This window comes from Lontra canadensis, unplaced genomic scaffold (assembly GCF_010015895.1).
Source record: "Lontra canadensis isolate GAN:19392208 unplaced genomic scaffold, GSC_riverotter_1.0 scaffold114, whole genome shotgun sequence".
NCBI classification, from domain to species: domain Eukaryota; kingdom Metazoa; phylum Chordata; class Mammalia; order Carnivora; family Mustelidae; genus Lontra; species Lontra canadensis.
Window position 1 is genome coordinate 98,404 of NW_022631108.1, and position 15,886 is coordinate 114,289.

Here is a 15,886-nt window from a genome sequence, read left to right on the forward strand (position 1 = left end):
TCTCAGACTTTAAAAAAAAAAAAAAGGAAATGACTTTGGATTCAAATGACTTCAGCTTCCCAACCCTCATATGTATTCTTTGGGCAAATAAGCAGGAGCTCTGTAGATTCACATACTTTCATCCACCCGTTCACACCTTCAACTCACAACTCTTGCTATTACACAGACATAGGCAAAGTCCTCTGCACAGTGTCACAAATGCAAATACAAGCATGAATTTGTGTTGGGAAAACCAATACAACCATAGTCCCTGCCCACACTTCTCCCCCAACACTCAGCTCCGAACCTACACATCCACTGTTGATACTCATATTCACACACATGCCAGGTTGAGAACTGACACAGGCTGCCAGGGTTAGAGCCACATTCCACGGTGTCCCATTCCTCTCAAAGAACTAACAGATCATTTCACAAAGATGTCATCACATGGCCACTAATGGCGAGTTACAGCCAGAATACATGGTTCATTACCTACCCCCATCACAGGTAGGCCCATGGGAGAATAACAGCAGAGACAAAGAAGACTTGAGACTTGACTCTCACTGCAGGAGACTGACTAGACAGGTGAGATGGGGGCTTGTTCCAGCCAAAGAGACTTCCTTTCCTCTTTCAGCCCTGGAGTTGGAGTGGGGAAATTGGAATGCAGTCTGACTTTTTGCAGACTTCTCAAACTCAGCTATAAACCACGTAGGGGAAAAAAAAAGAAGACTGCCCTTTGAACCTGGATTTTTCTTGTCCACAAGAAGATTGGGTAACATCATAATACTGTCTCTTGTGAACAAGGTCTTAACACTTTTCAGAGTAGTGTAGTGACCAACAGGATGGACTCTGAAGCCCCTGCACCTATAATCTGTAACACCTTGAGCAATTTATTTAATCTGTCCAGCCCTCAGTTTTGCCATCCGTTAGAAATCAGAATAATAATAACATCTACCTGGCGGTATGATGCGATTTAAATACAAGGCACTTAGAGAATGCCAGGCACTTAGAATGCTGGATATATGGAATTTACAAAAAAGCAATTTCCTGTTTTTCTCGGGCTGCCACTCTCTCATTACCTGCCTGCCCACAGAAAGGTGATGGTTTGGTCACCTCATTTCTGAGACAGGTTCCTTAAGCCCAGCAAAAACAAGACTGGTCCAACACAGAAAGAGCAATGGAATTGAAACTGATTGCTTCAGGGTGACTTGGCCAGTGTTCTCATCTCTCCCTTAGGAAAAGATGAGCATGGCTTGAGGAAACCTGGGGAGGAAATATGACTGGGGCCAGGCAGGATGTAAGTAATACCAAGAACAATGACCAATTAATATGGGCCAGGCACAGTTTTAAGTATATTCTGTGTATTACTTCATTTAAACCTCACAGCAACCCTAGGACGTCATGACTATCATCATCACCATCACCATCATCATCATCATCATCACCATCATCCGGAAAGAGGAAACTCAGTCTTCCACACTTAGAATGGCTTCAAGTTGGGATTTGAACCCAGGCAGTCTGACACCAAAGATAAAGTGTGCAACTGCTACACTATACTACCATCCACAAGGAAAGCAGAAAGAAAGTAAAGGTAGGAACAAAGGACAAAGGAGCAATGTAAGTTCTTTTTGAAGTAAATAGATTGAAGCAGTGTAGTGTTAGGGTCAGGTCCTAACTTAAAATCAATGGTTTAAGTCCAATCTCTGCTACTAATTATTAATATCTTTGGGCCTCAGCTTCCTCCACTGTAAAATGGGAATAAAACTGTTTCTTAGGATTGTGATAAGGCATAGGAAGAGAATGCATGGAAAGCACCTGGGGCAATGCTTAACCCAAGGTTAAATGCTCAGTAAAAAGGAGCAATTGATGTCACTAACTACATTCCCTGAGGATTTGCCTAGAGTTACAGCTCCCCATGCCCCTTCTCAGGGAAAATAAGTTCCAAAGGAGAAAAACATTTATAAGCTGTAGGGAAAATTAAGAACTAGGCTGAGCAACAATTCCAGATATCCTTCCCACCTCCTGGGTACATAGAGGGGCAGTGGGCCATGGAGGTGGGAAGTGAGTACCAGCATCATTAGCATCACTATCTCCTTCCTCAAAGAACAGATTCCAGCAGGCTGCCCCTCCCCCTCCAGTTTCTGGTCACTTATAGCCTGAGTCAGAACTCTCTTGTTTCTTAAGGAGTTTTTTTTTTCCTATGTCCTTTTCACATAAGTTGCTTTATTTTTTATATCACTCCTATTAGATATCGGGAAAAGAGGATGGAATCTCACATGTGTTGAGTGTCTTCTATGTACCAGATGGAATGCTGGACACTGTCCACCAGTGATTTCATTACATCCTCACAACACCACTGTGAAGTCATCCTTACTTTAAAAGGGTTGTCCTGACTCCAGGGTGGGTTGCTTCTTTTCTCATGTATATTGTCCTCTCATCCCATATATCCAGCACAACCCTGGCCAGAAGTTGTGTCCTGCTGAGGGTTTCTTATAAACCAGAATGTTCTGAAATCTCACTGTCCTCAACACACTGATCTCTGCATAATACCAAGGCCCACAAATTAAGAGTAATTTGCCCCCAGTGGATCTGAGATGAAATTATGACTCTGCTTACTAACTGTACGATTCTGTGCTCGTCACCTAACCTCACCTCTAAAATAGGGATATGGCACTTCCTACTCCACAATGTCATGAAAATTAAATAACTTTCATAAACTGCTGTCAATTGGGCCACTTCATGGAAACATTGTTCAAAGTAGAATCATCAGAGGATGACTGGGTGGCTCAGATAAGTGTCCATTCTTGGTTTCGGCTCAGGTCATGATCTCTGGATTGTGAGATCGAGCCCACCTCAGCTCTGCTTTCAGCACCAAGTCTGCTTGGGATTCTTTCTCCCTCTGCCCCTTCCCCCACTTTCTCTCTCTCTCTCTCAAATAAATAAGTAAATAAAACCTTTAAAACGGAATCATCAGTTAGCTTAATCTCAGAAAAGCCCCCCAGAAGAGCAATAGAATGCTTATATCCCTGACATTCAATCAGGTAGGACATCAGATCTGCAACTGTGGTTGGTGACTTTGGGAATGTTGTGGGACGAAGACTGCAGAAATCCCCTGGAGTAATTGTTGAGGTAATGGCCTTTCACTATTACCAATGTGTCATTTATATCATCACAGAGACATCTAAATCCTTTACAATCACATACTTCTCAAAGAAGTTTCATCTACATTGTTTCATGTGACATTTACTAAAACCCCCAAGAATTGACCTTTATCATTTAAATTGTCCCATGTTTTGTTACCCTTTTCCCCTTCCTGGAAATGGCCCATCAAATTTACAAAATCCATCCCATCTTCCCTTCAAGGTCCGGTCATTACAAAGGGCACACTTTGGCCCAGAATCCAGCCCTAAAGCCCCAGATCAGTGTTCTTTCTGCTTTCTGAATTCCCACAGCACCGTGCACCTTATACTACTTGGTGTTCTAGTCGTTTGAAGATTTTATTTATTCAAAAGAGAGAGAGAGAAGAGAGAGCACGAGCAGGGGGAGGGCCAGAGAAAGAGGAAGAGGGATAAGCAGAATCCCCGCTGAGTGGGGGGGGCTCCATCCCAGGACCCCAAGATCCTGACATGCGCTGAAGGCAGCTGCTTAACTGACTGAGCCACCCAGGCCCTCTAGTCTTTTATATACTTGTCTTAACCTCCACCCCTCTACCCTACCTTTTTACTAAATCCGCAAACTCTTCCAAGGAAAGAGTGAAGAAAGAAGGAATGATTTCCTCATTTTATGTCAGTCCCACTTTAAGAAGCTTTTTATGATGAAAAAGTTCACCGGTGTATGTTTTATATAAAGCAGAGGGAATTTATAATGAACACCCATGTACACGTCACCCAGCTTCAACAATTAGTAACCTATGAACTGTATTATTGCATCTGTACCTCCACTCCTTCTGCCTTCTAGCACCAGATTAAAGCAAATCCCAGACAACCTGGCATTTCATCCATAAACACTCCAACAGGAACTCCACCTTTTGCATTTCTGTGTTCCCTACAAAAGGAAGAGCATTATCATCTGCATCCCCTACTACCGGGAGCACATCAGAAGATGATTTTGGAGGACCTACTGTGTGCCAGAGATTGTGCTTGGCTCAGGAGGTTCTGTCTTGAGCTAAGGAGGTACACCAGAACCAAGCCACGATGTTCCAAACCAAGAATTGTTACAGTTCCAGAGAGGGAGGATGCGGTGCACGTGGGTGCCCAGGAGTAGGAATAAAATTGCACTGACTGAATTGAGCTAAATCGGTTTTCTCTCAGGGAGACCCTGAGTTCGAAGAGGCCGTGAGACACGGGTTCTCCAGCAGGAGGCGCTGCAAAGGCGGGAGTGCGGTGGAGGTGGAGGTGCTCGCTCTGATCCGCTTCTCCTGCAGGAGACCGTAAGACAGCAACCGCGGGTGCAGACTGCAAGCAAAAACTCAGTTTAATAGGCAAGCAGGTCTCTGAGCGCCAGGGCCTGAGAGGGGCCTCAAGGTTCAGGTGTGGGGCAGAGGCGTGGAGGGAGCTGGGCAGGCTGAGCACCTGCTCCCCAGGTCATCTTAACGCTACCGGTTGCCCTTGATTGCCACCAGTTCCCGCTCCAACTCCGGCTGGCTCTTCCTGACAGAATATCTCAGAGCAGGACACAGGACACAGCAAGGAAACACCTGTTTCCAACAAGAAAAAAAGTGGGAGGAAGCCCCCACCGGGCTTCCAACGGCCTCTCATCGGGTTTGCTCTCAAGAGCCTTGTGAAAGCGCGCCCAGAACGCCAGTGAAGATCATTTTTCAAAAAGAGCACTTTCTATTTCTTCCCCCCCCCCCATACTTTTCTTAAGCTGTAAACGTCCCTTAAAAAAAAAAAAAAATGTCTTCTTTCCTCCGTGGGGTTTCCCGCTCCTCCCAGACTCCTTAAAGACCCCGTCTCGGTGCGGGCAGGGACCGCTACCACCCCCATACCCAAATTTTGCGACTTAATTCGCTTCCGGATTTTTCACTTCCTCAGCCCCCACCCGACCTATAGGTGGGGAGTGGGATTGGGGTTAGGCAACAGAACAAAGAAACCAAGTAGCCCTAGTCCCGGACCAGGCGCCCTTTCTGCAGTTTTCGACCAGCTGGTGAACAAGGAGGGCTCAGCAACGCATGAACCCCCAGCTCTGGTCTCAAGCCACCTTCCAAAAGCAAGGAGCCTGAAGACGCGTGGGAGGTGGGAGCTGCCCCCTCGCAGCCAACAGACCTCCACTCAGCAGGCCTGAGCGGCCGTGGGCGCCAACAGTCTCCACGCGCTGGGCTCCGTTATTTCATCAGCAGTTTCAGAAAAACCTGCCAAAAGCAGTTATGCCTCACTGCAATGTGTAGCTTTTTCCTGCCATTTTTTTTTTCATAATAAAAGAGGGAGTGAAGCTCGCTAGCTCTCTCCTCCCTCACCCCCTCCCTTCCAAAAGAAGCCAAATGGATACAAGGGGGGAAGAAAACCCCACACTCCAATCTCTGAGGGGATGCCAGTGAGGTGTGGCTTGTATTTAAATATCCAATATGTCAATGTAAGGGGAGTGGGTATGTATATAAAGTGCTGTTTGCATCTGATAGCTCGACGAAGCCAGCTATGAGAGGCCTAGGGAGATGGATGCGTAGGGGAAGCGCTACTCTGACTGCGAGCAAGGTCAGGAGCTCGCTGCCCCGCCGCTGAGAAGTTCCTTGGACGCGAACAGACGTCGACTGCGGCTAGGCAGAGCGCTGAGGGAGCGAGCGAGGGAGCGAGCGAGAGCCGCAGAGTCGCCCGCGCTCGCTGAGGGGAGAGGTAGTTCGCGCCCCGCGGCCCCGGCTCGGCCCCGCGCACCCCGCCATGGCGGAGGTGGGGGGGGTCTTTGCCTCCTTGGACTGGGATCTACACGGCTTCTCCTCCTCTCTGGGGAACGTGCCCTTAGCTGACTCCCCGGGCTTCCTGAACGAGCGCCTCGGCCAGATCGAGGGGAAGCTGCAGCGCGGCTCGCCCACAGACTTCGCCCACCTGAAGGGGATCCTGCGGCGCCGCCAGCTGTACTGCCGCACCGGCTTCCACCTGGAGATCTTCCCCAACGGCACAGTGCACGGCACCCGCCACGACCACAGCCGTTTCGGTGAGGACGCGGCCGGGAGGGACAGGAAGCCCGCGGACGGCTCTGTGGGGAGCCAATGGCTGGGGCTCCGGCTCGGTGCCCGCGCGGGCCGCCCCAGCCCTGTGCAGTCCGGGTCCGTCGAAGCGGGAGACCGCCAGGGACGCGGGCCAGGAGGGATCAGACGGCGCAAACTTGAGCCGCGCGGCGTCGGGGCGCCTGGCACCCTCAGACGCTCTCGGGAGGAGGCGGGGGCGCCATGAGGTGCGGCCTCTCTTCGCCCCACTCCACCCTTCTTCCCTCCCCCGTAGCCAGGGGATCATTCTGACCCGGGACGCTGCGCTTAGCGTGAAAGCAGGTGGAGCCGGAGAAGGGGTAGGAGCACCGGCCCCCCCCCCCCCGCCCCGGGGAGGCCAAGGACGGTGGCTGGGAGCGGGGCCTCGCGGGCAGCGGGGTTGTCGCGGCCGATTGTCTGCAGCGGAAGCCTTCCTGGGCTACGGATGGGGTGGGCGGGCGGTCCGCGCCGGGATCGCTTTTGGCGGACGGGAGACTCGGCAGCCGGCAGCTGTAGCACCTGCCTGCCTCTGGCTTTCTCTGCCCGGGGTGGAGGCCAATCCCAGGCCGCAAGGCATGAGCTGGGTATTGGAGAAACTGGGGACGCCTCCCGCTGTCCACTCTGGAAGGGCAAGACCCTAGGACAGCTTTTGCCTGGAAATACCTCTGGACTCCTTGCCTCACGGGGAGGAGATGGCCTGGGCCCGCTCCCAGCCCCAGAAACAGGTGTCTCCTGGGCCCAGGACCGGAAAGGCACAGCCTCCTGACAGGATTTTCTCGGCTCAACACCCGGCAGATTGTTGAGAAGGCATAGGAGCCTGTCTCACATTCAAAACATACTTGGTATAAACCTTGATGTGGGATGGAGATCATTAGGTTTCTAAACAAATGTGTTCATTCCTCAGTAATTTGGCCATTTTTATTTTCAATTTCCTATTCTCTACTAAACTGTAATTCAGGTGGTGTGACAGCTACCTTTACTTGGGAGCCCCATACCCCAACGCCCTCTACTTCTTCCCAAGAATCCTATGGCCCAAGGACACCTTCTATCCCTAAGCCAGTAGGGGGTTTTGCCAAACTTCAGGAATGATACCTGTTCCCTTCTTTAGCCTACCCTCCTCCCCCATTCTTCCCCCCAAATCTCCCCCATCCTCCTTTTCCCTGCCTTGCTACAGTGCATCTGGAGTGCCCTGTAAAAGGCAGGGCGGGGGTGGGGGGTTTCCAGAGGCCAGTTCTTGGGCAAGGCCAAGTCTAGCAACAAACTTAAGGTCAGGGCTGGTCTTCCTTGCTGGGAGCAAGCAGGAACCCTAATGAGGTTTATGTCATCTTGGAAAAAGATGCTCACAGAGCTGGAGGACAGTGGGTTGTGTGTGAGGTGGGAGTAATGGAAGGGTGCAGGTGTCTGTATAAACTTTCAACAGGTCCTCCAAAGGGTGATGGGTGGGGTCAGGGAAGAGGGAGTATGAACTTGGCTCCTTTCCTTTCCATCACTCGTGACTTTGCAGTTCCCTTTTGTTCCTCAAAAGGAATGGGACTCCCACCCTAGTCTCAGAACCTCCCAAAGTCTCCCAGAAATGGCCTAAAGATATTGGAGTAACTCATTCCTGATATGTAAAAAGAAAAATCGTGAAGTGATGGAGAAATGGCGGGGTGGGGAGCACAGCAGAGATGGAGAAACTATGAGCTTGGCTTCCAGCTGCTAGTGTTTGTCTGACTCTGTGCTTAAGCTGAGCCCAATAACCTACAAGGTCAACATAAATTAGTAATAGGCTCTTGGGATAAGTGGTCTTTAATTACCTCCCTAAGGACACATCTTGATTTCTTTTCATCTCTCAGGCCTGCTAAGGGTAAGTTTAAGGAGAAAGCGAAGGAATAAAACTGGCAGGAGGAAGGGATGTTTTCATTGCCACTTAACTGACTGCTTCATTTTTGGTTTTGCCTTTTAAAATAACACTGCCTGAGACCACCTCTGCACCACCTTTTCCCTTTCCTCCTTCCCTGGCTTCCTGGCAGTTCCATGTATTTCCTGTAAAGGAAATGATAACTAGTCAAAGCTGTCTTTTTGTAACCTCCTCAGCCGACTTTCAAACACACATTTACTCTTTCTCCCTTTAGCTTTTAGCAAAGAGAGAGGTGGCATTTGAGTTTGCTGACTCTCCTCCCTCCACATTTGAGTTAATCAACCAGAGTATTCAATAAATCGAAACTTTAACATTCCATAAGTGCTTTAGCAGTCCACATTCCAGCAGGGTAAAGTAGGCCAGACTTAAGATATAAAATATTATAGATTTCTGCTTGGGGGGAGGAGGTAGTCTCCAAAGGCCATGTAAAGTAAATAGCTATTTGTTGTAATTGGAGAGCAGGGCCCCCAAGGATTACCCTGGAATCCATGTGTTCAGAATGAGTCGAGTAGGGCTGAGCCCAAGAGCAGCCACGACTCCGAATAATAACCTGTTGGCATAGCCTCAGCTCTCCCCTCCCCCACTCCCTCTGCAATCAGTAGTCAGGAGTATTTCTGTCTCTGCTTGGATGGTGGCATTTACATGGCATTTACATGGGGTACTGACATTCCTGAGGGGGCACCTGTGGACTGGCAGAACAGAGCTAGTGGGCCAGACTGGTGGAGAGGCCTCCCACCAGGTGTGATGGAGCAGGCTAAGGAAGCTGCTATAGGTTTTGAGCAGTCTGGTTCTTATTTGTCGAGATGCCAAAGCAGCACTGTCTTAGCCCCGAAAGTCTGAAAGGATGACTGAGGGAGCCCAGGCAGGTCCTGGAACCAGATTCAAGGACACATTAGCCAACCATCTAGTGAAGTTCTGGAGCAGTGGAGCTCAGGACAGATCTGTTTTGACTGAGGCCAGGGGGAAAAAAGATGTAAGAAAAGTCTGGAGATTGTCAAGCGAGGCCAGAGCCTGAGGTGGGCAGGTCAGGATGAGGCAGAGTGGAGGGAGGTCCTGGACCTCGAAGGGGGTGAGAGTACCAAGGACAAACTGGCACTTTGCTGTTAATAGTCCTCTCCAACTGTAATAGGGAAAATGTGAAAATGGCTCGTTTTCTCTCTCCTTTCATGCTGGCTGGGATTCAGGAAGTTTAGGAATATCTGTTCCATCGTCATGTGCAACTGGGTTCCCACAGTTTGAATCCAGCTAATAGGAAAGTTGGCAGAGGAAAATGATGCCCCAGACAGCCGGGCAGGGATGATTCCAGCTGTTGGAGACCCCTGTTATTGGACACAACCCAAGTGACTTCCTGTATGATCTGTCTTTTGGCATCAGGGTGAACAGAGAGTTGGAGAAGAACTGTGGTGACTCAAATGGCCACACCTCTTGTGTTTTATGATTTGTTCTCACACCAGGTCTTGGACGGTGAGATCACAAGCTGCCCTCTGCTACTTAATGAGCTCAGGATGGTCAGAGACATGAGATACTTGGGGAATGAGGGAACTAAGACTTGAAGCTCAGAAAAGATTTGTCTAAGCAAAGGAAATACCCCAAGGCTCAAGCAGGCTGGTGTCTCTCAAAGTTTAGCACACAGAGCTGAAACAAGGACCCAGTTTCTTGTTTCCCTGCCATACTGGCCACTCACCTTTGAACACACTCCTGTTTTTCCAGAGACCTCTTTCTACATAGTAGAACTAAAAACCGCACACTCAGTGTAGTCTAAGGTGGAAAGGAGTGGGGCAATCTCCTCCTTTTGGCTGGTTACTAGACCTCTATCCATGCAGCCTTTGATCACATTAGCTTTTTTGTTTCTTTGTCTCACATTAGCTTTTCGATAAATTTTAATTTTTACTTGACTAGTTCTACATCAGCGTTTTAATATCATGCATCACCCATACTGAGCTTACCTTGTTCAGTCAAATCTCCCAGTCATTGTTAGAGATGTTTTGCTAAGCCACGTCTCCCCATTCCAAAGGTGGGCTGACTTATAGTTAATGAAAATGCATGGAAACACAAAAGAATAGTATGTGTTTTCAAGTGAATATACATGGTTGTTTGAAGTGGGGAGAAGGATGGGAGCAGAGTACAGAAATAAAAAGAAATAGATGAATATAAAGCCCTTGCACAGGCCAATTATGATAATAGGCCCTAAGATACAGAGTATGATTAACTCAGCTGTCTGCACTTGAGGCTCACCATCCATTCCCCAACAAAACCCAAGCACAAAATATCTTGAGTAATCGGTTTGGGGACCAAAGCACAGGACTTTACATTTATTCTAATTAAGGCTTATATTGTTGGAGTCAGCTCATTTTCCCATCCTCCTGAAATCTCTTTGGATTTTGATTGTGTCACCTTCTCAGCTGTACAGTTCCTGGAACAAGGGTAAGCGGTTCCCCTATGTCCTCTTACAAGTCATTTATTAAAATGTTAAACAAGGCAGAACCAAAATCAGACACTTGCACAATGCAACTAATGGTTTTGATCCATTAAATCACTTCCTGCTTCACCCTTACTTGACACGAGCTATTTGCCTTCTCCCACCATCTTGTGTCAGTCCCTTTTCCCAAAAGTCCTTTCTTGTACTATAGGAGTTAAGAACAAGCCAACTGAGAATAAAACCTAAGGGAGTTCGATGTCGGAGGGCATACAATGGCAGCAGACCTTTGCATTCTTCAAAGACATCCAAGTGAGCTGTGGAAACATGTACCCCCTAAAGCTGCCACATCTGCACATTCATCCACTGGCCCAAATCACTTTTCAGGAGACTAACCACTGGAGTTTTGAACCCAATTTCAGAATCAACCACTTAATTTTTTAAGTAGTCTTTAAGGATCAGTTCTACTCCCTATGTAGATCACAGAGAATATTATTACCCTTAAGAATTGCTTTTGGGGGGTAAGAAAAGCAACCAGATATGAGCTCATTTCATACCTTCAGATGCCTCTGTGAGTCAGTCATATCAAGTTTTTGTCTGTACATTGGAAAACATGGTTAGAAACCAGAATGTCAAAGGGGAATCTTCTTGACCATTCTGTCTATGACTGTAGAGTAACAGATGTACTACCTTGGGACAAAACTGTAGTCCTCAGCACCACCAGGATTTAAGTTCTGGGTCCTTTTTCCCTCTTAGAAGTTGATTTCTTTCTTTCTTTCTCCTGCTGCTGCTGGGTACATGAAAACATTTTCAACTCCTCACCTCTAACCTTGTCAGCTAGAGGGATATTTCTGAATGTCTTCCCAACTTTCCCTTTAAAGTTGCAACATCTAAGATCAGTGTCAAGTCCAGTACTACCTGCCAACTCTTTGCCATGGATAAACTCAAAATTCTAAAGAGACAAGGGGAAACTGACAGGCTTGTCAGCCTGAGACTGCCTTGGCTGAGAGCGTATTTTAGGAGAACGCTCTCGCCAGGCCCTGTTTTTTTTTTTTTTTTTTTTTTTTGCCTTCTGCCTTAAGAAGGAGACACAGACTTAGTGAGTGGACTGTATGGCCTTTGTTAGAGTCAGCCATGGGTAGTTGACAGCCTCATGTGGCTTTAAGGACATGGGAGCTAAGAGGGTGCAAAACAAATGCAGCCTAGAGGACAACAAGGTAATGCTGTGTGCTCTGTGGGAGAGGGAAGTGACTTTGCGAAGATACAGAAATCTAGCTACATTCTTCCATTTTGAAAGCTCCCCTCCCATTACTCAAAATGGTGGTATGAAATAGTACCTTGTAATTATGGAACTTGCATAGCCAAAGCCTGCCCCTGGTCTCTTCCTTGTAATATCTCTGAGTGTTGAATAAGAGATTGTTTCACCCATCTCACACAGGGAAAAACTGAGGCCCAGAAAGACTCGGTACATTTTCTGAGGTTCCATCCTTGCTGCAAAAGATGGTTTCATAAGGTAACTCACCGAAGGCATACAGGGCTGGCCTCCGGTTGGGGATCAATGACTGATAGCTCACGTCACCTGCACAGCTCCCTCTGAGCTCAACATCGCTAATAGAAATGGCATTCACTTTTTTGCTCTAGGAATCCTGGAGTTTATCAGCCTGGCTGTAGGCTTGATCAGCATCCGGGGCGTGGACTCTGGCCTGTACTTAGGAATGAATGAGCGAGGAGAACTCTATGGGTCGGTAAGTTGAAGGTTTTCTTTTCATCAGAGGCTATCACCACCAGTGTTTGGACTATGTAAGGCAAAAACATAAAACACTGACCTAGCACTTGAAATACTTCTATCAACTGTGAGGGATCAGTGCCTTCTAGGTGCTTCTTGGCTGCCCAGGAGCTTGCTGTGTAACACTCTCACTCCTTCTGTTCCCAACAAAACATAAGCTTTTTTGTGGTAACTTTGCTTTCACCTCTTCCATTAGATAGCCAGCCAGCCTGGCGATAACCATAAACTGGGCTGGTTTGTCAACCAGATGGTGAGGGTTTGGGGCATTTACACTCCTGAGGGGCACCTCGGAATTTTAATGGGTACTTGGAGGAGTAGCAGACAAGCTGGCACAAAAATTGACAGTGGAAGCACTGGCCCTCAGATTGAGATTCTGAGATTGAAACCATAGTCCCTGACTTCCAGACTGCTTCAGCTGAATCCCAGAGGCCAAATGAAACACACAAATGAAGAGTGAGTGTTCTAGGACCTGGTGACAGCCCTAAGTCCCCAGCTAGGATGGTGTTGGCTGCAGTACATGTTCTCTGTTCTGGAAGCTAGCCTGGAGCTGGGGAATGGTGAGTGGCTTCACTGATCTTAACCCTTTCAGGGGATCCTAACTCCTGGGTTTGCCTTTTGAGTCCCCGAGCATGCTTTCTGGCTGCCTGCACCCCAGGAAATCAGAGCACATTTTTCCCTGACACCTACGAGATAGGCCTGTCCCCAGCACTCAGTATCAGCCACCCCAGCAAGTAGTATGCCAGCTGGATCAAGTGTGAGAAGGGACAAAGACAAGAGACCTGCCTCAGGAGCTGCTAGCTTGTGGCAGCTAGATTAGAGGAACTTTTCAAAGAGATCTTTCCAACTGACAGGCCTGAGACCCCTCATTAGGAGAGATCATAACTCTCTTCCTATGGAGCTTTAGATGGATCCAAGGCCTTTGCCTGTTAGTTGGCGTGGTTGACTGTAATCTCAGTGGATTTGACATTGTTTTCCCGAAGCAGGGAGAAAATTCTGGTGCCAAAGGAGCATTGGTAGGCCATCGCAGAAATTCTCAGGCTCACAGAGCCCGGCGAGGCCATCTCCTTCAGTCTCCTGCCTTCAGGAGAGATCTCACCTAAAACATTCCTGTGTGGTTCCCGAAAGAGGATGAAGGCCTCAAAACAGGACTGTTTTGTGCTATTTGGAAAGAAGATGCCTTGGAAATACTGGGAGATGGGATGGAAATTTTCAAATATCAATGTGCTATTGCTATTTCAACAAGCTGGGATGGGAGAAATCGTCATCTAATAGGCTCTGCTTTATTTTCTCACCCTCACAGAAGAAGCTCACACGTGAATGTGTGTTCCGGGAACAATTTGAAGAAAACTGGTACAACACCTATGCTTCCACCTTGTACAAACACTTGGACTCGGAGAGACAGTATTATGTGGCCTTGAATAAAGATGGCTCACCCCGGGAGGGATACAGGACTAAACGACACCAGAAATTCACTCACTTTTTGCCCAGGCCAGTAGATCCTTCTAAGTTGCCCTCCATGTCCAGAGACCTCTTCCGCTATAGGTAATGGAAGCCTAGTGTGACCTTTGTGACCCCTGTACTCTAGGGCCACAGTTGTCTCCACAAGCACTATACTCATAGCTTCTCAATCCTCTTTCCTACCAGTTTAGATAACAGAGGAGCACTTCCTGTTCAACTCGATCCAGCTGTTCCCTTCTTCAAAGTGTATATCAAGGATGGGTTATTTGGGGGAGGGAAATGGGTGGAGGGGGTGGGCTAGAGGGAATCTTGTATATACTATTTTCTTTACTCGTGTTCTTCCCCCTGAGGTGGCACAAGAAAGAATGGGGGCCCTTGCCAAGGGCCAGGGTTATCTTGCCCCACAATCTACCCAAATACTTGGACAATGGGTAAACAAAAGACCGAGGAATCTGGCATGGATGCTATATACAGAGCCTTGGGAAAGTCTCATTAAAAGCCTTGGGGCTGTGACCTGATGCAGGCCATCCCTGCACTGGCTCTGGAGATTTCTCACCTGTCCTGACATGCAATTTTCTTGCTGTTAGAATTAGGAGATGGGGTAGGTTGGGAGAAAATGGTATTAAAATGTAAGCATGGATACTGTGCATATGGACAAACTATTTATGAAATGTATATGCTATTTATTTTATATATTTATTTATTTCAAAATAATTTTATTTTTAATGAGAGATGCTATGACTGGATTTTCATCAGAAAGAATAAGTCCTACTGAAACAGGATAAATGAGTTATTAAAGGCTTTTATTGGCAATAAAATTTTATATTGTAACCATGGTCTAATTCCACTGAGTTGTACATTTAGTAGGATTAGAAGGTTGGTTAGCTTCTCTCTCTCCAACTTATTAGAATCTCCTGATGTGAGCATCACACTACTTCACCTAGATGACCCATCACCAACCACACTTCCATTATTTAGGGGCCTTATCTGAAGTCTTTTCTGGTTCTGTGACTTTTTTTTGTTTGCTTCTTTTTTTATTATGTTCAGTTAGCCACCATACAGTACATCACTGGTTTTTGATACGGTGTTCGATGATTCATTAGTTGTGTATAACACCCAGTACTCATCACAACACATGCCTTCCTTAATACCCACCACCTGGCTACCCCATTTCCCCCACCCCTTCCCTTCTGTAAACCTCAGTTTGTTTCCCAGAGTCCAGAGTCTCTCATGGTTTGTCTCCCTTTCTGACATCTCCCCCTTCAGTTTTCCCTCTCTTCCCCTATGGTCCTCCACGCTATTCCTTATGTTCCACATATAAGTGAAACCATATGATAATTGTCTTTCTCTGCTTGACTTACTTCACTCAGCATGATCCCCCCCAGTTCCATCCAAGTCGAAGAAAATTATGGGTATTCATCCTTTCTGACAGCTGAGTAATATTCCATTGTATATATGAACCCCATCTTCTTTATCCATTCACCTGTTTGAAGGGCATCTCAGCTCCTTCCACAGTTTGGCAATTGTGAACACTGTTGCTATGACTTTAAACTTAGTGATGAATCAAAGCTTCAGGAAGGCCTGGACCAATGGCTCTCACAGAAGCTCCTACTTGTGCTTATGACAAGGCAAAGAAGAACCCTCCTTTGGGATTTGGTTAGGGATCAAAGCCTGAAGGTCTTATGAAGATATGAAGATGGAGGGATTCAAAATAAACAACAATCAGGAGGGACACCTATTTTTTTGAACCAGTCAACTTCCCTTCTGGAAGCATTCTCGCACTCCCTCTCCAACCCCTTATCCCCACCCTCTCCCAGTGCTTCTCCTAGAGAGTTTTGGGAAGCTGTTAACACACTTCCCTAAAGTACACTAGACCCGCCAAATCAGAAACTCTGGGCAGGGGGTGAGGCCCAGAAATCTGCATGTTCACAGGCCTCCCAGGGGATTCCTTTGCAGGATAAATTTTGAAACTTAGTGTCCTAAAGGAATGGTTTTCAAAAAGAATTCTTTTTGCAGCTGAATGGCTTATAAATAAAGTTTTAGGGTAACTTTTGCCCATAAAACAAAAATAGAGTTGTTTTAGTTCAAGTGGAGTTGGCATTCCTGGAACTCCCTCTTCTCCAGAGGAGCCCCTGAGATATCTTGGTTTAAGATCCCTAGCCTCTTTAC

At 47.3% G+C, this 15,886-nt stretch overlaps 1 protein-coding gene across 1 annotated transcript; it reads left to right on the top strand.

Annotated features, from left to right (window-relative positions):
• Positions 1–5,605: 5,605 nt before the first annotated feature.
• FGF16 (fibroblast growth factor 16) lies at positions 5,606–14,371 on the top strand. Its single transcript, XM_032840625.1, has 3 exons — positions 5,606–6,126; positions 12,115–12,218; positions 13,560–14,371. The coding sequence occupies exons 1-3, from the start codon at positions 5,853–5,855 to the stop codon at positions 13,803–13,805; spliced, it is 624 nt and encodes a 207-aa protein (XP_032696516.1). The 5' UTR covers positions 5,606–5,852; the 3' UTR covers positions 13,806–14,371.
• Positions 14,372–15,886: the final 1,515 nt, after the last annotated feature.

Coding starts and splice junctions, on each gene's coding strand:
- FGF16 (XM_032840625.1), top strand. CDS start 5,853: ATGGCGGAGGTGGGGGGGGTCTTTGCCTCCTTGGACTGGGATCTACAC. Junction 6,127..12,114: donor CCACGACCACAGCCGTTTCG/GTGAGGACGCGG, acceptor TTTTTGCTCTAG/GAATCCTGGAGTTTATCAGC. Junction 12,219..13,559: donor GAGGAGAACTCTATGGGTCG/GTAAGTTGAAGG, acceptor TCACCCTCACAG/AAGAAGCTCACACGTGAATG.